Source organism: Pelobates fuscus, chromosome 5, assembly GCF_036172605.1.
Source record: "Pelobates fuscus isolate aPelFus1 chromosome 5, aPelFus1.pri, whole genome shotgun sequence".
Lineage (NCBI taxonomy): Eukaryota > Metazoa > Chordata > Amphibia > Anura > Pelobatidae > Pelobates > Pelobates fuscus.
This window is the reverse complement of record NC_086321.1, coordinates 186,231,350-186,255,642: the sequence shown is the minus strand read 5'-3', so window position 1 is coordinate 186,255,642 and position 24,293 is coordinate 186,231,350. Positions and strand designations below refer to the sequence as shown.

The 24,293-nt window shown below is 44.5% G+C and overlaps 1 protein-coding gene across 2 annotated transcripts in view; it reads left to right on the top strand.

Annotated features, from left to right (window-relative positions):
• Nucleotides 1–6,279, top strand: part of CHD8 (chromodomain helicase DNA binding protein 8) — a 58,492-nt gene extending 52,213 nt beyond the window's left edge. For both annotated transcript variants that reach the window (XM_063454841.1, XM_063454840.1), the window contains exons 37-38: nt 159–266; nt 4,859–6,279. In XM_063454841.1, coding sequence (XP_063310911.1) covers nt 159–266; nt 4,859–5,263 — 513 coding nt within the window. In that variant the 3' untranslated portion in view covers nt 5,264–6,279. The remainder of the gene's footprint in view (nt 1–158; nt 267–4,858) is intronic.
• The last annotated feature ends 18,014 nt before the right edge of the window (nt 6,280–24,293 follow it).

Genomic DNA, 24,293 nt, shown 5'->3' with positions numbered 1-24,293 from the left:
AGTGCAAATATCTGTGATCAAATTTTACAGGTTTCTTCCACCGTTACCACTTCATGATGAAGTGATCATGATGGCTGTAGTAACCCTTTAATTATTTATTTATTTATTTGAGAAAAGTATTCAATGTAAAGCATGATGTTATTTGTTTGTGTCCACAGTTCATGGAAGATCGCAGAAAACGCAAGAAACACAGAAGCAAAAAATCAAAATCTTCTGCATCACTTGGGAGTAGCATGCAACCTCCACATCATCACAATGGAAAGAAGGTGAGTAAACCTATTCACTCACAGCTCATCATCATTTAAACTGTTTGAGACTGATCTTTCTCTATAGAAATACCTTACCGAAACACTACACATACACACTTTAAAGGGACACTATAGTCGCCAGAACAACTACAGCTTAGTTGTTCTAGTGTCTGTAGTCAGTCCCTGCAGGCTTTTTGCTGTAAACACTGCCTAGTAACATTCACATTGCTGCCTAGTAACACCTCTAGGGTTGCTTCCTGGGTCAGTGCTGCACAGTGTGCAGCACTGACATTCAGCGACTCCACGTTCTGCATAGGATGCTGAACTTTCCCAATAGCGATTCATTGATTCAGTGCATCTCTATGAGGAGATGCTAATAGGCCAGGCTGGCATTTGGCCACCCCTTACCTCCTTGACGTTCTCAGCCAATCCAATAATTTCCCTGTGGGAAAGCATTGGATTGGCTGAGATAATCAATTTTGATTGTCAGCCACAGGGACAGCGCAGACGGACCCGTGCAGCGCTGGAAATGAGGTAAGTCTTAACCCTTTTCAAAGGGGGGTAAGCCACCTAAATGGTAGTTTTAACACTATAGAGTCAGGAATACATGTTTGTGTTTCTGACCCTAGAATTCCTTTAAGAACAATGACCTCTTCAAATCACAGAATGATTCTTGGAGGAACTATTTATTAACATAACATTTGGTTTTCTCACATGAATGGGATTGATAAATACGGTATTATCATAGGAATCAAATTACTTTAAACCATTGTGATAAAGACCGCTTCAGTTTCAATCCATCCAGTGGGTAGCAAAGCACAAAGGAGTGATTCTCTACTTTGTAAACAACATTCCATGCCGTACTAGAGGACTTTATAAAGCCCACGATTGGGTCAATCAACTCCTGTTTTCAGGGCCGGATTAACATATAGGGGCTGATGGAGCTGCAGCTCCAGGCCCAGGCCCATGGAATAGGCCCATTGGTTTAAAAAAAAAAAACAAAAAAAATACAATTTACATTTTTTTTTTTTTTTTTTACACACTACTCTTAGGGTTGCCAGGTATTTCTCATGTATTTCTTAGGGTTGCCAGGTATTTCTCAGAAGTATTTCTCAGGTATTTGAGGCTGCCTAGCCGGTGCCGGTATTGCAGTAATACCGGCAATACAAATGTCTGTCTCAGTATAAACAGATTATTCTGCAATACCAGCGCCGGCCAGTAGGGGTCGCTGTTTGTGTGGAGAGAGGCAGTGATAAGAAGTTACGGCATCTCTCTCCCTGCCTCTCTCTACTCACTGATCCGCGGGGAGCAGCTCTGCACAGAGAGTCCAGACAGCAGCTCCGAGACATGGGGACGCTGAGACATTGGGACACTGGGGAACATGGGGACCCTGAGCATGGACGTCCGCAGGAATTTTTCAGGGGGGGGAGAAGAGGGGGCATAATTGTAATGACATCCATGCTTGGCCCCTTTTTGACAGTGTCATGAAGGGGAGGAGCATAGTAATTTTCACATAAAGCAAGGATGAATAGCGTTTTCACAACTATGGTGTCAGGAATATATGTTTGTATTCCTGACACTATAGTGTTCCTTTCATCAAATTACAGGAACATTCTGGTCACCATAACAACTTTATCTAAATGAAAATGCTGTGATGCAAGGAGGCCCCTGGGTGCTCTTTCTTTGAAGGGGTGAAACCGCTCTCAAATGGTTTACCCCCAAAGGCTTCCTTCAGCTCCAGATCTCCAGGTCGCTCAGTGGTATTCGACTTCTGAAACAGAGTGTCAGGAAGTGCAGATTGACGTTGGGCATGGGTGCTGCTGATTGGCTAGAGTGGTCAGCTGACACTCTAAGCCAATCGCTACTTCCCGATTTCATAAAAATGTTTTAATTTTTTATGAATGGGGAGCCACTGATTGCCTTAGAGTGCTAGCTGACCCATCTAGCCAATCAGCGGCACCCCTACCCAGCGGCCCTCTGTGTTTCCTGACACTCAGTAAATAAAAGTGAACACATTAACAATGATATTGTTTGTTTTTACTTGGGGAGATGATAAGGTCCAAAGTTTCCCTGCCAGGCCCAGGTACCAACGCCTTATGATGTGGTGTCCAGAATGAAGTGCTCCAATCTCATTTTCTTCTCCTTCATTTGACACAGTCTTCTTTGTCTTCTGAGGCTCCTTCTGCTCCTTTACCTTTCTGCTACTTTCTGCTTATTTTGCGCCCTTCTGCTCCTTTCTCTTTCTGATCCCTTTCTGCTCCTTGATGGCTCTTCCTGCTCCTTGATGGCCCTTCCTGCTTCTTGCTGCCTCTTCCTGCTTCTTGCTGCCTCTTCCTGCTTCTTGCTGCCTCTTCCTACTCCTTGCTGCATCTTCCTACTCCTTGCTGACCCCTCTTGCTCCTTGCAGACCCTTCCTACTCCTTGCAGACCGTCCCTACCCCTTCCTGCTGCCCCTTCCTATTCCTTGCTGACCCCTCCTGCCCCTTGCAGAACCTTTCTGCTCCTTCTACTTTACCTTCCTCTATGCGGTCTCCCCCACCCCCCATGCCTCACTTACCTGCTCTGTAGGCTGCCTCTGTGCTGCTCCCCTGCGGTTTCAGTCATGAGAGAGAGAGGCATGGATAAGCTGTAGCTTCCTGCCTTTCTCAATTTACAGCGCCACCTACTGGCCAGCGCTGGTATTGCACTGTATTCTCACACTAAAATGAAAAATAGCAGCACAAGCTGAAAAATCCGGGGGGGGCAAGTATTCCCCTTTACCACCCCCCCCCCCCCCATTCGGACGCCCATGACCCTGAGACACTAGGGACACAGTGGCCCCTAGTCTGTGTCCCCATGTCTCCCAGCCACTGTCCCTAGTGTTCAGTGTCCCCATGTCTCTAAGTGTCCCCTAGTGTCCTAGTGACATCAGGACACTGGGAGACATGAGGACACAGACTCTAAGGGACACTGGGATACATGGGGATACAAACACTAGGGGACACTGGGCGACATGGGGACACTGAGAGGCATGGAGACACAGGGAGACATGGGGACACTGGGCGACTTTGAGACATAGGAGACATGGCAGTGTCCCCATGTCTCCCAGCCAGTGTCCCTAGTATCTCAGTATCGCCATGTGTCCCTGGTGTCTCTCAGTGTCTGTAGTGTGCCGGTGTCCCTAGTGTCTCAGTGTTCCCTAGACTCCCAAAGTCCCCTAGTCTCCCAATGTCTCTGTGTCCCCATGTCTCCTAGTGTCTCAGTGTCCCCTAGTATAAAAGAAAAAATCTCAGGCACTCACTGTGATAGATTTAGGCAGGTTTATTGGACACCGCAACGTTTCGGCCTGTACCCAGGTCTTTGTCAAGTCTCCAATGTCCCCTATGTATCAGTGTCTCAGTGCCCCATGTCTCTCAGTGCCTATAGTGTCTCTGTGCCCGTAGTGTCTCAGTGTCCCCTAGTATAAAAGAAAAAAATTTCAGGCACTCACTGTGATAGCTTTAAGTAGGTTTATTGGACACCGCAACATTGGGACATGGGGACACTGGGAGACATGAGGACACAAACACTAAGGGACTGGGAGACATAGGGACACAGACATTCCCCCTTTTTGTGTATGTTCGCCCTTTCGGCCGTTCTGGTTATGTGATTTGTGTCAGTAGCCCACCTTTTTACCGCATCCATAGACTTCCTGCTTTACTGGACACTGCTGTTAGGGGGTATGGGTTTACTTGAAAGATGAAAGCATGAGATTAGCAAAGGGTATGTGTTTTCTCATAGTTGCATCCTATGAGTTTCCCTACAGCATCATCTCCATCAGATACATGACGCTTAGGAGGTAGGACTTTTTTAGTGTTTTTGGTCAATAATATTTTGTAATTAGGCCCATCATAATTATCAGCACCAGGCCCACTGGGCTCTTAATCCGGCCCTGCCTGTTTTGAACCTACATGGACCAATACCAATGCTGGTTCGTATGGAAAGCTGTCAAACAGCTTGTGGATCCAACTTTAGCTTGTCTAAGATGTCAATGACATATACAGGGTTAATATGCAAGTCATGTGAGTTCTGCACACAAGTAAAGTATATGTGGGAGCTCTGTGGAGGGGGTCCACCACCCACCAGGAACAACATAAACATAGAAGTCCAGATTCATCACAATGTAGAGTGAAAGCAAAACTATTTATTAAGATAAAAAAAAGACAAATAGGATACAACGTTGGTTTAATACAAGATTAAGGCATCACGACCGAAACGTATCCTTTTTGTTCTTTTTTGTTATGTCCTTAATAAATGTTTTTTCACTCTACGACATTTACAGGGTTATTCACTAAACTCTGAATTGCAAAACTCGGGTAAGAATAGCTGATTTGAAAAACTCAAACTCTGCTTTAGTCACAGCTTGGCAGTTTTTTATTTTACAATTTCAATTTAATTTAATAAAATTCAGGGTTTGGTGAATGACCCTGCTTAGATCACTGTGGAAAACTAATACAAAGCTTGAAATGTATATTACACCCTAAGTGCCATAGTGACCTCAAATAAAAAAAAATAGAGATTATGTTTTTAACATATGCAATTGGTTTCTACATTTTATGGTGCAATTTATTTCTTATACATTTTCTCTACAGTCTTCTGTTCCAGAGAGTACATTTGATGCCAGACACCTCCCAACAGCTGCTAAAAAGAGGAAGAAACGTCCTCCTTCAAAATTAATCCTCCCATCTTCGCTACATGGAGCTGGTGACTCTTCTCATTCCTTTCCCTCAGACTCTCGGCCTGAGCCCACTCCTCAGTCCTTGCGACCTATGTACGGGGGAGCAGGAGCTGCAATACTTCACTCTTCAGAACTTGGAGGGTTAGGATTACCCCGTTACCACCAACTGCATGCATCTTCTACAGGACGGATGCAAGGATCCCATTTTAGCGATGATTTACCTGGCTATGAGCCTCCCCAGCGACACTTACCTCTCATTGATGACCCCATGATGCCAGCAAACTGTTCCTCCAGTGATGATGAGCTGGACAGACCCTGATGGAATTCTCTGCTGTGGGGGACCATAGACTACATTACTGAGAACCTGGGCCAAAATCCCTCTAGAAAGACGACTGTTAACACCTTCTCATCAGAAGCCTGTTCTGTTTTTCTTTTTCCGTCTAAAGATTTACTGATGGGGTTTTTTTTCCAGCCCAAAGTCCCTGGATCCTCTGCAAAGGATTCTAGCTGGATCATTATAGACAAGTAAATAAGGCTCTGAAATTTTTTTTTTGTTGTTTTCTTTTTTTACTTTTTGTTTTATATTATAAATTAATATTATTAACTCTGTTGCTGGCACAGAAGAGGTTCTGGGACATTTTTTGAGACGTCTTACAGTGCAATGAGGCACTTCAGGGTCTGTATAACAATATTTTTGCTCCAGTTAGGGATCTCCACTATTCTCCTAGCACTGGTGTGCATAACTCCCATAGGTCACTTGGTGTGGGGGTGTGGTGATGAAGAGGTGTCGCAAAACGTGGAGGCACTGTACTTGTCTGCATAAGGTTCAAAGCTTTGCATAGCAGAGTTGATGCAGAATGATTTCTGTGGGTGGGTAGGGACATTTTCTGTCTTTGAGTACATGCGGGACCTGTCACTGAGGAGCAGGTGAGTGCAGAGAGTAAGGTGCTCATTGCAACCACTCTCCCTCCTTGGTCATCTGAAATATGAATAAATTCCTTGATTTAATATATTGTCTCTTGAAATAAACTGATAAACAGGCATCACTTTTCCTGTTTCATAGAGCATTGAGCCCCATTCAGATTCCTTGCACAAATAAATGAATGCAGGCTGAATTATTCCCAATGCCATTTTTTTTTTTCAATTAAATATCACATGAATTGAAATATGCGTTATGAATGCCTTTTATTTCTGTGTATGTAATGTACATCGAACTGTGTAATGTAAACGAAACATGCACCAAGCAGCCGCTTACCTATAATGTATTTTCAATTGTGTCCAATAATCTACACCGAGCTGTGCAAATAAATGCCTAGCGCAATTTGCCAGAGCAAATCTTTGCTGACCTGACAGCTTTTATTATGTGTTGCTTTTATCTGCTTCCTACCTACATAATATCACGTTGCTGGGAGGGGACTGTTTAATAAAATTGCTCTACACCCATCACATTTCTTGAGAAACAAGCCCATCTATTCCTCTGTTATAGAATAGAATCAGGAGCACCAACCTATTTTTCTCTTCTGCTCTTCTAAAGAACGGGTGTACAGGACCATGAAGTAGCAGTGTGGGAGAAGAGCATTTCTAGAGTCTTAAGGTTGAGCATGGGAATATTCTTATATCTGCTTATGTTTGACATGCGTTGATTAATGCTTTTTATTCAATGTTGCAAGATAGACATTGGATCATATTTTGTGGCCATAAAAGAAGTATTTATTTTAAATTGTATGTTTATATCATTAAGGATCTCCAATACTTTAATGTATTTTAAACATTAAAGACCAGGATCCCCGTGCCTTATGGATCAGTGCAGAATTGCAACATTTGCTTTGTGTTTCGGCTTACTCTTACTAGACCTATATATTGTCTTTGTTTAACAGGACAGTATATGTTTTGTTTATTTTATTTTTCAAGTGTGTATTTTCTGTACACACATAAGAGTGTAATATATTAATGGGTAAATATGAAGAAAACATTTCATACCAAAAATTTCTTATTGGTATGATGAACATACATCAGGACCCATAACCACCAAATATATTTTAATTGATTTATGTTTAGTAGACATCCCACCGATTTTTATGTGCATGTGCTTTGAATTTACCATGCTAAAGTTTAATTAAGTGGCTGGCATCATTTCTACAGTGTTCCCCAATTAGGGGAAATAGACATCTAATGTACACATCAATGCAAAAGGAACTACAGTTATACATGTAATGCTTACTTGCATGCCATTCATATACAGCAATGTCAAATGTATAGCTTTCTCATACCCATTTGATAATACATAGGGCCGAGTCTTGGATATAGTTTTTGAGGTTTATCCGCTACACTAAATTGCAAAAATTCAACTAAAATAGTTGATATGGAACCTGGAACTACTGTTTGGTATTTCATGATATGGTGTAGTCTCCAAACATTACTAGACTTATTTGGGTTTAACAGTCGACATGTTACAATTCCCTACATAAAAGCATGTATTTATTAAAAGCAATAAAAAATCTCAAGTAAGCCGCCACTTTTTTTTTCTCTTGACCCAAATTTCACGGTGCCTTTGGAGTTTGGATGCAAGGAAGTGTCAATAGAAAAATACTCAAGTTTGCAGTCTACTACACAGTCTGTTAAGCCATGTCTTGAAGGGAAACTATAGTCACCTTATTGTAGCTGTTCTGGTGTCTATAGCCTGTCCCTGTAGGCTTTTTGCTGTAAACACTGCCCTTTTCAGAGAAAACACAGTGTTTACATTACAGCCTAGTAACACTTCTAGTGGCCACTCCTCAGATGGTCACTAGAGGATCCTCCTGATTCAGTGGTTCACTGACTGTCAGCAGAGAGTTAATATGCTGAACTTTCCCCATAGAGAAGCCTTGATTCAATGCATCTCTATGAGGAGATGCTGATTGGCCAGGGCGGTGTTTTGCTCCGTCCCTGGCTAAGATCATCAGAATTGGCTATCTCCACCAGTCCAATGCTTTCCAATGGGAAAGCATTGTGTGATTGGCTGAGATCAATTCTCATGTCAGCCAAGGAGGATCGGGGGGCGCAGCCAGTGCCGGCGGATTTAAGCAGCCTGAAAATAAAGGTGGGTTTTTAAGTATTTAAGGAGAGCATGGGGGGGCGACAGGGGATTAATTAAATAGTATTTTTAACAGTATAGGGTCTGGAATACATGTTCCTTTAAGCATATGTTTCCTAGTGTACTGATCTCCTCTTGCAATGCAAAAATGGCTAAATATATAAAAGGGAAAAACCAAACAAAATGCAACCTGTGATTTTTTTATTTTATTTTTAAGTACTGCTGAGGGCCAGTTTAATATGTGGGTTAACCTGTATTTAAAGTGCATGATGTGCTGGATATCTCATAGTCACTTATAGGATGTTTCTTTTAATAAAGTTAATCTGGGTAGCAGGTTTTTAGGGATATGTATAAAGGGGAGGGGTGGGGGGGGGGGGGGGGGGCAGTGGCAGCTGGAGAGCAACAATTATTAAGATTCCAAGAGGGGAACTCTTTTCACATTTCATGTTCTTCAACATTTAAAAATGTTCTCACAAAAAAGCCCAAGCAATATTGCATTGCCGTATACATTTCTTATTTACCACTTTACAAATTGTTGTGCTTACAAACGCATCTGTTCTAATTAATATTGTTAAGCAGCAAACCAGTGTTAATTTTGTCTGCAAACTTCAATTTAGTTTTAGTCATAGTCGTTTGACTAAAAAGCCATTCGTCGTTTTTTTTTAGTAATCTGAATTGTATTAGTTTTAGTTGACTAAATCTCCAGTGGATTTATTTGACACAACTAATATCTATTGGGTTTAGTTAAAGGGACACTCCAGGCACCCAGACCACTTCTGCCCATTGGAGTGGTCTGGGTGCCAACTCCCACTACTCTTAACCCTGCAACTGTAATTATTGCAGTTTTTTGTATAAACTGCAATAATTACATTGCAGGGTTAACTCCACCTCTAGTGGCTGTCTACTTGACAGCCACTAGAGGGCACTTCCTGATTCATAGCAAAGATTTTCTTTGCTAGAGCGTCGCTGGACGTCCTCACGCTGTGTGAGGACCTCCAGCGTCGCTCAATTCCCCATAGGAAAGCATTAAGAATCTTTTTCCATGCTTTCCTATGTGGAGACCTAATGGTTTTCACCCCTTCAGCTACCGGGGATGGGAGGTGGGAGGGAGAGGGTACCTGCATTGCCAGGAAAACGGATTGTTTTCCTCGCACTGGAGGCTTAGTTTAATGCCTCTCGTTCTGTCTCTTTTGCCCCTTTCCCAGACCCTCTTGGTGTCTCTCTCAAGCCCTGGTCTGTCTCTTTTGCACCTTCTATAGCCCCTCTGTGCAGTGTTAATTTTGGCTGCAAATTTCAATTTAGTTTGAGTCCTAGTCTTTTGACTAAAAAGCCATTATAGTTCGTTGTTTAGTCGACGAAAATTGTTTGTCTACAAAATTAACACTGCAGCGCACCCTGCAGACTATAGAAATTCTAACATTAGGACTTCAAAGTGGGTCTAACAGGGGTGTAATGACGTGAGGTAGTCAAGCTCTGTGTGGCTGGAATCGCCTTGGTGAATGGCGGTGGCTGCAGCTTACCTCCCCGATTAGACCGACAATACCACTAACGCATATCTCCCAGCCCCCTCTCTCTCCATATGCTGAATACTTCTCCAAGGAAGCCTAAGGGACTACTTGGTTAGCGTTGCTGTCAATACCTCTGCCAAGAAATATTCTGCCCCACTCATCTCCACACTTCCCTGGAGTTGTCCACGCTACAGAGTGAGCTGGCAAAAAAGCAAGTGCTTGCTGCAGGTTGAATCCTACTATGTCTCCTTAAGTTAAGACAGAACCAACCTTAAAAACAGGCAAGAAGTACCACCCCTCTCCCCGCCCCCTAGGGGAGAACGTAAGTTGAAGGCCATAGGCATGTATTTGTAGGAGGAGTTAGCGTTCCTATAAAACGCTACTCCCCTCTCATTACCTTTGCCGTGACGTACGTTGTTCGCCTCGTCTGGCCGGACATCTGGTTCCTGACCGCACGCTTCCGGTCCCGTCATTCCATTCTGCTTTCCCGCAAAGCAGCACCTTCGTGAAAAATCACAACTACCGAACACCAGGTAATAGGCGGGAATAGCCGCGTTTGGGCTATTCCCGCCGTTCGACTTTTAGCATTCACCACTTACATGTTTTTCAAACATGCGAACGTACGACATTTCGGCAAATTTATTCGTTTTATTTGTTTAAATTCGGCTATCCCCACCGTTCAGCAAATATTTAATTGAATTTATGCGTAATAATGTGTTACTACCCTATTTCTCAATATTATGACACATTTCTCAAACACTGATTAGATCACTTTTCTGTATCCAAAACCCTGACGTTCACTTCTGACAGGAATAATTTCAAACATAATAACAAACAAGTAAAGTCCAATTTCACAGCTCTTCTCATGGAATGATCTTCTATGCAACATTTCTTTTGTCTTTTTTTTTTTTTTTGGACAATTCCTGACGGTGGGATTTACGAAGAGGTGAAACGCCTGCAGGATCCCACTCCTGATTATCAGCCCAATCGTTTTCTGGGACTCCTGCAGCGTTCTATAGAAGCCAGGATACAGTGATCAATGGCACAGCCACTGAATGCAGATATACACAGCTTCTCCTGTGTGAATCTGCTTTAATAACATGTAATAAAGATAATCCGCTCAGTCAATGGAGCAACAAACTCCCCTACAATGCCTTATCGTGCAAGATAAATGGATTAACAGCAAAAATAATCGTTCACTTAACTTGTGATTGTGGCTTTTTCAATACATTACAAATGGTACATTTACATTCATCAGCTATTCTTTGCCTAGTCACAGTGCATTTAGTGTACAGCACTGTGTACTACGCTGGCGCTTTATTAGAATTAAAATAAAAATGCTCTTATAAAGTAAAACAGAAAAAAATGTTTTAGCTGATCATACACGATCAGGTCTCTTACTGGTTGTATAAGGGCAGGACGTGAACATGTATTAAGCATCACTCAAGTTCCTTTTCTCCTGTTATATGCTACCTCAATTACAGGTTTCGCAAGAGCATTTCACTACAACCCGGTTCTAGCTCAACTAATCTTCGTGTTTATCGGGTACTAAACAATCTTAAGTCATGTCGATATTTTTTGCCGATACAAGGCCACGCAACACCAGAAGGGGTTATTAACATATGGGGGGGGCATGATTTCTTGCCTTGCCTCGTCAGGTCACGGCTTCACTCGACTACTCGTTATACGTGATCGTCAATTCTCTATCTGACAATAGACGTTCTAAACTCCTTCAACATCTTTTCATTCTTTCACCAATTTTTACCATCAAGACCACGTTTAAACACCATAGTTTTAAGGGTCTCCTTATGGTGATATTCTTTCTGATTTGTAAAAAAAAATTGTATTAATTAATTTTCTTTTTTCCTCCCCTCTTTATTATACTCTTAAGCCCTCCCCTTCTTCTCCCTCCTCCAACTCTTTCCCTCCTTCTTGTGTCATAGGTCTCTCACAGAATTTCCTCACTGAAATCTCGCTTGGCTTTCGCTAGGTATGTTGCATTACACCATTCATCAGAGAACTGGCTGTATAGGGCTTGGCGCTGGCCTTAGTTGAACAATGACTGGTCCCACGAGGCCAACTCCCCAATCTCAACACTGAGATTTCGCCCCTTGGCCCAAACCATAGTTAGAGCCTTGCATTCACCCACCTATTGGGATTATAGTCAGGGCCTCACCTGTCATGACCACACGTATTGAATCTTTTACCGTCACCGAGAGGCCAACACCCCGCCACCACGCTAGTGGCTCGAGCCCCACGCCCAAATCATAGAGCCTCTCACCTGCCACTTGTCAACTAGCAGGGCCTCACCTGTCACGGGGTAGAGAGCTTTTCACTTCGGCACTAGTTAGACAGCCAGTTATATTTATGATCAACGATATCTTATTAACCACGTTATTGTTGTTGTGTTGTTTTTTTTTTTCTTCAGCATGTCTCAAGAAGCCAACACACGCAAAGAGTCATCTCCCACTAGAACACCTGCTAGGCCTAACACCCCTGTTAGAGTTGGTACCCCAGGGAATTCCAAGAACCATCTACGCCAGGCTCTTTAAGATTCTGGACAATCTCCAAGATATCGGCTGAATTGAGCCGTAGGGGTATCTCTTTCCCAGCAACGGCAAGGAAAGCTGAGCTTTTTAAGCTCCTCACAGCACACCCAGAGGATCCTGGGCTGGGCACCAGCTCACAGGGGCATAGCTCGGACATACAAAGGACACTAAACACCATCCTGTCGTCTATACAGTCTATCAATGATAGACTGACCAAGTTGGAAAACGCTAACTCAGCTGTCACGGGCCCTCCCATAGGATCAGTAAAAGCACCCACTTCTGACAACTTACAGGGTAGGCCCCCAGCCTCGCCATTCTCCTCCCTTTCTACTACACAAGTTATAACCCCAGCACACATGGTCCCTCCAGCCCACTGTAAGGACATTTTAGACGGAAAATATGTAAATCTGGTTTCTTTGCTAATTGCCTCCCAAGACGTTGTGGAAAACAGAGTGTACAATTACGGAGATTTGGCTGTCGTTAAGAAGGCTAGAGACCCAAGACTCAATAAAAAAACTTACCATACCAGAGTTTGTCCTAGCCTTCGGGATCTACAGGGATGTTGTATGCTCGGTTTATCCACAGCGCCGGAGGGAGGAATTAGACTTAGCCGGTGTCAGCAAAAGCAGCCGCAACCTTGACCCAGTTTAACGTCCGCACTGACTGGAGTCTCTTGGACACAGAACTATTTTGCAGGCTTAGTACCTCCGTCTTGTGCAGTCTGGTCTTCCACCTCTCATACCACCAACCTGTGCCCATCAGAGGCAGAATCCCTCCTATTCTGGTATCTCAGGAGGAGCTAGCAAGACTGACCAGCGCATTCAAAAAGATAAGCTTGGCTGTCCCATCGTCTATTTAGGCAAAGCCCAAATATGTAAAAAAAAAAATTTTTATTTTTTTTTTATTTGCATTTTATGATATATAGTAAGGCATAGCCTGTAGTTGTGGGAGGGGTTACCCGGCTATAAAAGCTCAGGCCCCCTCTGGTTCAGCACTGGAATAGCCGGGTTCATTCGGAACCTTTGTACTTCCGGTTCGAGCTCGTCCCCACGTGATCCACTCCGGTCCGAAGTGCTTACCCTCTGCTCGGTACTATCCCTCCGTGCTCGGCGTCAAGCGCTCCAGCCCGGCAATCTACCGGGATCCCGACGAACTCCCATCCTCCCCAGCCAGACCCACGGCGGTTGCTGAATCCGGACACTTACTTACCTAATCCAGGGCCCAGAAACCGTGAGTCTCATCCACACCACCCTCAGCCAGACGCCTGGCATCCACGCACACTTTGCTCACCTGTTACAAATTACGTCCTTATACTTACCCTACCACTCGGTACCGCAGTTCCTTACCATCCGGTTTCACTGGTCACGCAGACCTCAAACCCTTACTCTCCAACGCGGTTCGGTAACCGGCCACCCGGCAATTAGTGTTTGCAAATTTCTTGCTGACAAAACGCATGTCAGCTCACAACGCCCCCTGGTGGACAAAATATATTTATATCCGTTTACTTTTTCAAATAAAAAAAAAAAAAAAAACAGACGACCCCTGGTGGCCACACATATTATGACGCAATGTTAAAATAAGCAGTATATATGTTTGTTGGTTTTTTTTCCCCTTCTTTTTCCCCAGATTTCACTATTAAGTTATACTCCTGGCTATTATATCATAATGTTTTCATGTGTAATATGTTTTGTTCAAATGTTTACTTGAACCTGTCACACATTTCCAAAAACCGAGTGAGGTTACCTATCACCTACACAGGTGTTTTATAAAAAAAAAAAATTAATTAATAATACAATTAGATATTTAAAGCTAAACTTTTGTCTTTACGCACTCGGTAAGGATTAGCTTACCCCATGTCAGGGGTTGTCCCGTCCTTTGTCATGCCCTCCACATAAAAGTCACGACTTAAACCAAATACGTCCATCTCCTCAGGATTCACTCCTGGCCCAATTCGAATCCTGGTTCAACAACTCCCCTGATACTCGGAGCCATCATCGGACTCCCATTCCTAGCCTACCACTGGTAAATATTTAAGTTTCACCGCACTTTATCCTTAACCGATATTTAACAGAGAGGATACAAAGGATAACTTCTAACTCTACCCCCAGATTGTTACCCCACCTGACGTCCAAGCTATCACCCAAATCAACATCGTTATTTAAAGCGTTAACAGGTAAAACCATTTTAACAAAAAAAAAATATATATATATTTTCAAGCCCAAACCAATTAGCCGTCCCTAACCATATGTTTTATTTCACAGACGAAAAGGAAATAATAATAATCTATAAATCCCTCCAAAACCCAACGTTGGAAACTCGTACAACAAACAAATAGGTACGGTCGCACGACGATCACTCCACCCCGACCCAGTATATATATATATATATATATACATATATAGGGCAGTCAACTGGTGACAACTGGCGTACAGCCTGTAGCTAAGTTATTGTAAATTAAAAATGTTCCTGGGAGGCATACACCCATCCTCGTCGGAGGTATTCGCCCCTCGGCCCAACGCATAGACAGAGCCTCACAACAACCACCCTTGGTGGTCAGCTAGGGTCTCACCAGTCACAGCCAACCTACTTTGTCTTGTTACAGTCACAGAGAGGCCAACGTTACCGCCACGTCATTTAGGTGTCCCTCGTCCAACCGGCCCTCCACATAGATAGAGCCTCTCTCGCCACTTGGCATTAGTAGGGCCTCACCTTCCTCATAAGACAGATAATGTTTCGCCGGCTCGGCATAGCTAGCACCAGTTGACTCAGGCAACTTCGCTCAGAATCAAAACCCGTCTCTTACCCTATTTTTCATTTTTTAGTATGTCTCAATCCCATGACCAAGAAGAAGAGCTGGCCATACCTGAAACCCCTACCAGACCCGCCACTCCGGCCGGCCCAAGCACACCCACCGAGAACCTAGAACCAGCCAGCCCATACGCTCTCCGGTCATGGACCATCCCCAAGCTCGCGGCTGAACTACGTCGCATGGGTGTCCCGTATCCAGCTACAGCCCGCAAAGCAGAACTGTACAAACTTTACATTTCTAATGCTTGTACTCCCCAACCTGGAGTAGTTCTGCATTCAGAAAACTATAATGAGATCAAGGGTCTGATGTCATCCCTCTTGGCCTCAATTACCACGATCAGCACCAGGCTGGATAAACTGGAAACTCCCCAGACGGCGACCGTCACCTCGCCCACACCAATCCTCACTCCGGTCCTCCTCCCCCACGGTAATGACACTACCATAAACCCAATACCAAGCACATCCTCCCACATCATCACGCCTGCACATTTCGTACCCCCGACAATACGCAAAGACATTCTGGAAGGCAAGGACATAAACCTGGTTTCTCTGCTAATCGCATCACAAGATGTCGTAGAGAACAAGGCTTACTGCTACGGTGATCTTTCGGTTGTGCTAAAAGCCAGAGATCCCAGGCTCAACCGGAAGCTCACCATACCGGAATTCGTCCTTGCCTTCGGCCTCTACCGTGACGTAATCTGTTCCACTTCCCCTCACCGTAGGGAGGAATTGGACTTGTACATGCACAAGTTGGTGGACTTAGGACACAAGTATGGGGGTTTTTCCTTCTATGATTACCACAAATCTTTTTCGGCCAAGGCGGCAGCATCCATAACTCAATTTAACACTCATACCAACTGGAGTAACATGGATACTGAACTCTTCTGCCGCCATTTCGCGGGCCAAAAGCCTCCATCCTGTGCCCTATGCGCCTCTATCTCACACTCCACCAACCTGTGCCCAGTCGATCCTAACCTTCCTACCACTAGTCGGGCTACCTTCGGTTCCTCCACTACAGAACACAGAGGATTGAAGGACAAGTTGGGCAGACCCATTATATACCTTGGCAAAGCGCAGATCTGCAACAACTTCAATTCAGGAAGTTGTGGGTTCAGTTCTTGCAGACTGCTGCACGTCTGCTCAATCTGCTTCCGGGCACATGCAAAAACTATGTGCCCCAATCGTCTGTACCCCAAACAATGACTAACCGAAGTTAGCATCGACAACCTGGCATTTTACCTCCAGGCACACCCTTCCCTTCACTTAGTCGACTTCCTCATTCAGGGCTTCACTGAAGGTTTCCACACGGGTCTAGTCACACTCCCCACAGGTGTTCTAGAATGTCCCAACTTACAGTCAGCTATCCTTGACCCAATCACTACACAGTCACTACTCAAGACCGAACTGACTAACGGCTTTATCATAGGCCCCTTTGTTCACCCTCCTTTCGCCAGCTGGCGCACCAACCCTATAGGTATTGCCACTGGCAAGTCCAACAATAAAAAAAGACTTATCTACGACTTGTCCGCTCCTCATTCTTTACCTACTCCCAGCATCAATTCGTTAATACCTTCGGAAGAGTTTTCCCTGCAGTATACCACAGTAGATGATGCCATTCAATCCATTCTGAGGGCAGGGGGGGGAGCCTGGTTAGGGAAAACCGATATTTCCAACGCCTTCAAGCTCCTACCCATTCACCCGTCCCTGTGGCACGTGCACGGCATCAAATGGGAAAACAAATATTACTTTGCCACCCGCCTTACCTTCGGAGCAAAAAGTAGCCCGAAATTATTCGACATTTTTGCCGACACTTTATGCTGGCTACTCCTCAATGTCACTCACTGTCCCACTGTTCTGCACTATCTGGATGACTTCCTGACGATAGAACCACCTCAGTCCGCACCAGTTAGTCTCCAGAAAACGTTGGCCTTATTTACAGCATTGGGGGTGCCACTGTCTCAAGCTAAGACAATAGGCCCTACTTCAAAACTCACGTTCTTAGGTATCAACCTAGACACCGTTACGTTACAGGCTAGTCTCCCTCGTGAGAAGGTGCAGCAGATCATTGAGATGGTAAAGTATTTTCTGGGGAAGGACACGTGTACCAGGTCAGACCTACAATCCCTACTGGGCACGTTAAACTTCGCCATGAAAATCATTCCCCAAGGTCGGGCGTTTATCTCAAGATTGCTGAACCTCCTCCCGTTGCTCAATACAGACTCCAGCAGGATATCGCTAGATATTCACGCAAGGGCAGACCTACTCATGTGGTTACGGTTCCTAACTCATTGGAATGGGGTAGCCATGTTCATTACACCTTTATCAGACTCCTCACCCATCATCTGGACCGATGCAGCAGCTCACACAGGGTTCGCAGCAATCTATATCAATGACTGGTTCAGAGATTCATGGCCGGTAGAAACCCTAGGTCTACCCTCATTTCCGAGTACATCGGCTCTATTTGAGATCTACCCAATAGTGGCAGCCGCAAGAGTGTGGGGACACTTATGGCAGGGGAAAGCGGTAAAATGCTTTTCCGACAACAAACCAGCCTGTGACATAATAAACAAGGGTAGATCCTCCTCACTCACCATCATGAGACTGATTCGAAGGCTGACTTGGTTAGCAGCGACACTACAGTTCCATATCACTTGCATCCACATCCCAGGGAAAACCAACATAGCCGCTGATGCATTGTCTCGATTTAACTTACAGGTTTTCTTCAAGACACACCCCACAGCCAACTCCAGACCGGTCAGCACCCCTCCATTCCGAGACCTCATCCTGGACTAGAAAGACTGCTATCTCACAGCAGATACCTAGCCGGAGCAGCCCTATCCACAAACACATCCCGCGCTTATAATCGAGCATTTAGCTTATACACCAAATTCACAACAGACCATCAGTTAACCAACACCCATTCTTTAGACTCCATTATCGCCTTTATTTCTTTCTGCCACCTTAACCTAAAATTAGCATTGAACACCATTAAACTATATCTCTCGGGTATACAACATCATATCATCAGTGCCTACCCTAGTACTAAACCCTTCATATCTTCCTATCCCGTAAAAAACATATTAAAAGGTATACTGAGATTAGACATACCCACTACCTCGTCTAGACTACCGATAGACGGTCCCAAGTTCCGCTCACTCTCCAATATTTTGGACTCCAAACCTTTCGAATCCCATACCAACCTGGTTATCAAGACAGCGGCATACCTAGCTTTCTATGGGTTTCTACGTCCAAACGAGTTCACTACCAATAGTGTTTCTTGTCAGCCTCTCTACATTTCAAATCTCCAGAGAAACACAGATCACTACGTTCTCAGCCTAGGTCGTACAAAAACTAACCAAGTAGGCCCACCGACTAAGATCTGCTACTACCCCACGGGCAATCAGTGGTGCCCGGTCGCAGTATTCGACACCTTTTTGGCCTCCCTCACAGGTCTCAATCAAAACACCCCACTACTCACACTCCAAGGTCTACCCTTAACAACGGCCAAGTTCATTCAGTACGTCAGAACTCTGTTCATCCGACTCGGCCTCAATCCCACAGGATTTTCCGGTCACTCGTTCAGAATCGGAGCCGCTTCAGCAGCCTCTAGTCATGGCGTACCATCTCACATAATTAAAAGATTAGGTCGGTGGAAATCAGCGGTTTACACCACTTACATTCCACAACCAGAAATAGAACTAAGATCAGCATTCAAAGGTCTTGCTATGTAATCTGTGTATAAATAAAATGAATTGTTTACTCCAACCTTTTTGCCCTCTTTTATTTCAGGCCTACCTCATACGTCGGTTACGGCACACCTCAACCGACTTTCATACTCTGGTATAATCAGTACACTTACGGCTTATGTCCCCGACTACAAATAGTAAGGCATAGCCTGTAGTTGTGGGAGGGGTTACCCGGCTATAAAAGCTCAGGCCCCCTCTGGTTCAGCACTGGAATAGCCGGGTTCATCCCTCCCACCACAACCCTCTATAAACCATTCCTGGGTGGGCCCTCTTTTATTTCAGGCCTACCTCATACGTCGGTTACGGCACACCTCAACCGACTTTCATACTCTGGTATAATCAGTACACTTACGGCTTATGTCCCCGACTACAACAACATAACATACATAGTATGAATAAATAACATTGCAGTATAATGCTTCGCAACATTCCTTTTGCGATTCATACATCATATTTCACATGTTGATATAATTTTATATTACAACATTAACAATAACTGAAGAGGGACGGGATAAGGGGGGTAGGAAGGACAGAGGAAAGAGGGGTAATGAGGGAAGGATATTATGATCATGGTTGTTGCGGATCTAGAGCTGTTGTATTGCTTGTACTGAGGGTTACAGGGTTTATACCTTTCCCCTGCAGGTGGATGTGTACATTACAAGGTCCCTTTACTTTCTTATAGGGTTGTCTGCGCCTTTCACCACCTCCTAGTCTGGTCTTACTGGGTAGCACAGATCTCCCCTTTTCTACTTATCATGTACACTTCCCATGTTTCCCAGGCTTTCACTACAAATATGTAAAATTTTAATGCAGGGGCATGTAGCTTTAGCGCCTGCATATTACTGCACATCTGTTCCATATGCTTTAGGGCACATGCCAAAACCATGTGCCCATCTAAATTGAATCCCAAGAAATTACTAACCGAGGAAAATACAAGTAATCTAGAATTCTACTTGAAGTCACACCCGTTTCCTCACTTGGTGGAATACTTATTACTTGGGTTCTCGGAAGGTTTTTACACCGGGTTGGTGTCACTCCCCGTTGTCACATTAGAATGTCCCAACCTCCTTTCAGCTAGGAATGATCAGCAAACAGTAGATGAACTAATCCATAAATAAATCCAAAAGTAGGCCCATTCCCCCCCCCCCCCCCCCCTCCCTTCACCTCCTGGCGCACAAATCCAATCGGGATAGCCATCAGTAAATATTCCAATAAAAAATGTCTAATCATTGACCTGTCTGCTCCTCATTTGTCCGCAAACCAAACTCCCTCATTCCATCTACTGAATTTTCTCTTCACTATGCCACCGTGGATAATGCCATGCAAGCAATCTTGAGGGCAGGTAAAGCCGTATGGCTCAGTAAGACAGATATATCTAATGCCTTTAAGTTGTTACCCATTCATCCTTCATTATGGCATGTTCACCGGGTCAAGTGGAGAGAGAAATATTATTTTGCGACCAGGCTTACTTTCGGGGCAAGAGTAGCCCAAAAATATTCGACATGTTTGCCGAGACTCTCTGTTGGCTCCTCCTTAATATCACTAAGTGCCCCACAGTGATACATTATTTAGACGACTTCTTGTTAGTAGAATATTGCAACTGCACTCCGATCAGTCTAAAGAGCACTATAGCACTATTTACAACATTAGGCGTCCCTATATCACTGAACAAAACAACTGAACCCACCACCAGACTCGACTTCCTAGACATCACTCTGGATTCTGACACAATGCAGTCAAGTCTCCCCGAGGACAAGCTCGGGCGCATACGTGAAGAGATAGACAGGTTCCTTCAACAGGGGACTTACACTCGTAAAGACCTACAATCTTTGTTAGGTTCTTTGAACTTCGCGATGTGCATTAATCCCCAAGGTAGATAGTTTATTTCCAGGTTATTGTGTTTATTACCAGGTCTGCCAGATAATCATATTGGTCACCTAGATCCCCCGGCAATGGCAGACCTAGCCATGTGGAAGGAGTTCTTAGAAAATTGGAATGGGTTCTCTATGTTCATCCCTCCAATATCTGACCAATCCCCAGTCTTTTGGACAGACGCAGCCGCCAATACCGGGTTTGCAGCAATATAAAAAAACTCTTGGTTAAGAGCTTGCTGACCGGAGGAGACTCTCGGTTTACCCTCCTTTTGCGAAACATCGGCCTTATTCAAAATTTACCCGATAGTGGCGGCTACCTTTACATGGGGTAAAAACTGGTCAGGTATGGCCCTTAAGTGTTACACGGACAACATGGCAGCCTGCGACATAATCAATAAGGGCCGTTCATCTTCATTGGTCATTATGAATTAGTTCGCAGACTGACATGGTTAGCAGCTACCTTTCAATTCTTTTTATATTGCGAACACATCCCAGCCTACTCTAACTCCGCTGCTGATGCTTTGTCCCGTTGTAAATTACAGGAATTCTTCAGCCTCCACTCAACTACCGACAGACACCCAACCCAAACTCCGGATTTTGACAAGTTAATCCTGGATTAGCCCAGGTTTTGGCACACAGTTACAAATTGGCTCAGCTAGCCTTATCTGCGAATACCAAGAGAACATATGACAGAGCCATGAGCATCTTCCAAAGGTTCTCAGTAGAATTCGACTTACACGACTATTTAGTTCAAACCATGGTCGCATTTGCTGCTTTTTGCCATCTTCAACTCAAACTTTCATACAATACGATTAAACTTTACCTGTCTGGCATACAGCACCATGTCTTGACCGCCATTCCAAATCATACTCCTTTCCTCAGTACTTACACGATAAAAAATATATTAAAAGGCATAAATAAACTTGAGGAGAGTAAAAAACGGGTCGCAAGAGTATTCTGCTCACAGTGCCTAGAGAGATATCAGCTATGCCTCACTGATGATGCCTAACAAGGCTGAAACGATCGTCTGGGGTTGCTGTGTCTCTTGTACAGAGAGAACTTGCTGGCATTTCGGATCTGGACTGCCCGTATGGGTGGGACCAGTCTGATATGCTTCAGATATGTTCTCTCTGTAATGGCACAAGATGAGCTAAAACCAGCTTGAGTTCTGAGCGGGGACCCACCGAAGGGCAGGCTATTTCAGCTGCTGTCCGTTCTCAGAATACTCTTGCGACCTGTTTTTTGCTCTCCATAAGTTTAAAGGGTAATCCAGACGTGGACCCCTTGCTCACAGTGCCTAGAGAGATATCAGCTATGCCTCACTGATGATGCCTAACAAGGCTGAAACGATTGTCTGGGGTTGCTGTGTCTCTCGTACAGAGAGAACTTGCTGGCATTTCGGATCTGGACTGCCCGTATGGGTGGGACCAGTCTGATATGCTTCAGATATGTTCTCTCTGTAATGGCACAAGATGAGCTAAAACCAGCTTGAGTTCTGAGCGGGGACCCACCGAAGGGCAGGCTATTTCAGCTGCTGTCCGTTCTCAGAATACTCTTGCGACCTGTTTTTTGCTCTAAATAAACTTGATCATCACACTACAAACAAACGCCTACCCATAGATGGGGAGAAATTCTGGGCATTATCTGACATACTGGACACTCTACCATTTGAACCTTGCACAAACCTAGTTATAAAAACCTCTATGTAGGGGGGCGGGGCCTGACCGCCATGCAGGACAGTCGCATGAAACGACAGCTCCTGCAATCAGGCAAAATTTAAAGAAAACAAAGCTGAACCTGAACCATCCTGAATACCAGAGAACGCGGTCCGATACATAAAGGGAAACTGGACCTGGGGAGAGGCTTGCACTCCGTGTTTTAGTCCCCCAGAATGACTCATGTCGTCCGCATAGGATGAGGCCTACTTAGGCGGTGAGCGGGGTAGACGGCCGCTGCCCCGCTATCCCGCCCGACTGAATCAGACCAGCACCCTTAAGATCACGGAGCAGGTCCCGTCCCCCCCCCCCTTAGGGCCGGTGGGGGTTATCCCGGCCCAAGCCTTGAGCCTTACACCTGCGGCAAAGAAATAATACCACACTGCGGAAGAGATCCTGAGCCGCGTGCAAATCGGCGGCAAACTCAATTTTGAATACCGACTCTCCCTCCCGGCGGGCCAAGCTCTTTACAGAGCCCTGAAGGAGACTGACAGCGTGGCTGTAGAAGCTGGATCAGACAGGGCTCTGAGCTGTGCCCACTCAATACCCGCCAGAACAGATCCACTGGAAGTCGGGACCCACATGCGGTGACCAAAGGGTGACATCGGCAAACAGGGCTAGGTGGTAGCCCACACTGCTCCCTACCAAAGAACTTACCTTCGGGCCGACCTGATAAGAGGGGACACTCTAGAGAAGGACTCCAGCCTGATATACCTTCACAATAAGGTCACGGCACTCGACGACAGCATGTCCACAGGGAGGCAGCGGCTCACACGAACTCTCCGCCGCGCAGTCGTAATCCCCGAGCAAAGAAGCACCCACTAGGCTCTCATTAAGCCATATCTTAATGTGTTTTCAGTTGTTATGTTTCAGTAGGGGTCCCTTATCTTTATCATCTTTGCCGCAGAACTTGGCCTCACAGGGAATTTGTAATTGGCAGTTCACAATAATTTTGCTAGCATATTATCATAGCCTGCAATATAGTAACCTGATACCCCAGATTAACTAAGCTAGTATGCCATATATGTGATAGAACTGATTTGTTTAAGCTTGTGTACCACCTATCTACTTAACCTCTCATGCACTGTTACAAGCATGTTACTAGCTATTTTATATAAGAGAAAGTTCCTTTACCCAAGCAAGCTGTAAGCATACGGCCTCTTGTACCGTGCCAACATAATTGCAAAAAATGTAGATATATCACCCTAAAATACTCGATTGTCTTAAGCCTTGTGTATCACTGTTTATAGCATATCTTGACTCCCTCATGTTCCTCTCGTGACTTAGCACTGTTACACTATTCTTTATGCCTTTTAGCTTATCTACATACTGCACTAAATGTATGGAACACTCTTGTGCTGCATATTCAGCGATTTGTTTTACACCAGCGTGTTTAAATTTTGCATTTCTTAGTATAGCACATCGTTTAAATTTTGTCTTTAAAAAAAAAAAAATGTGCTTAACATTCTCGCCATGACAATATATGCAATTGAAAGCCTGTGCTCGCTGTTGTGGCGCTACAGGTTGTTATGCTATTTGATACTATGCACATGAAAAATAAAGAATTAATAAAAAAAAAAAAAATAAATAAAAAAAAAAAACCTCTATGTATAAGGCATTGTATGGGTTCCTAAGGCCTAGAGAATTCACGATTGCAACACAATCAGACAATCAATTATGTCTCATCAAAGAGGATTTAAAAAAGGTAAATGACCATTACATCCTATCACTCCAACATTCAAAGACCAGACAAACAGGCCATCCGGTTGAAATACCCTTTTACCCGACTGGAAATAACTGGTGCCCGGTTAAAATCCTAGACACTTACTTAGCACAGATCAAAGATAATCCCAGCCACTCTCCGCTTTTTACACTGCTAGGCAATCCCCTAACTACTACCAAGTTCATGTTTTACATTCGTACTCTGTGCATTAAATTAGGCTGGGACCCCGCATCTCATTCTGGACATTCATTCAGGAAAGGGGCCGCATCAGCCGCGTCCAGTACTAATACGCCAGTTCACACATAGGCGTGCGCACGGGGTGTGCCGGGTGTGCCTGGGCACACCCTAATCCC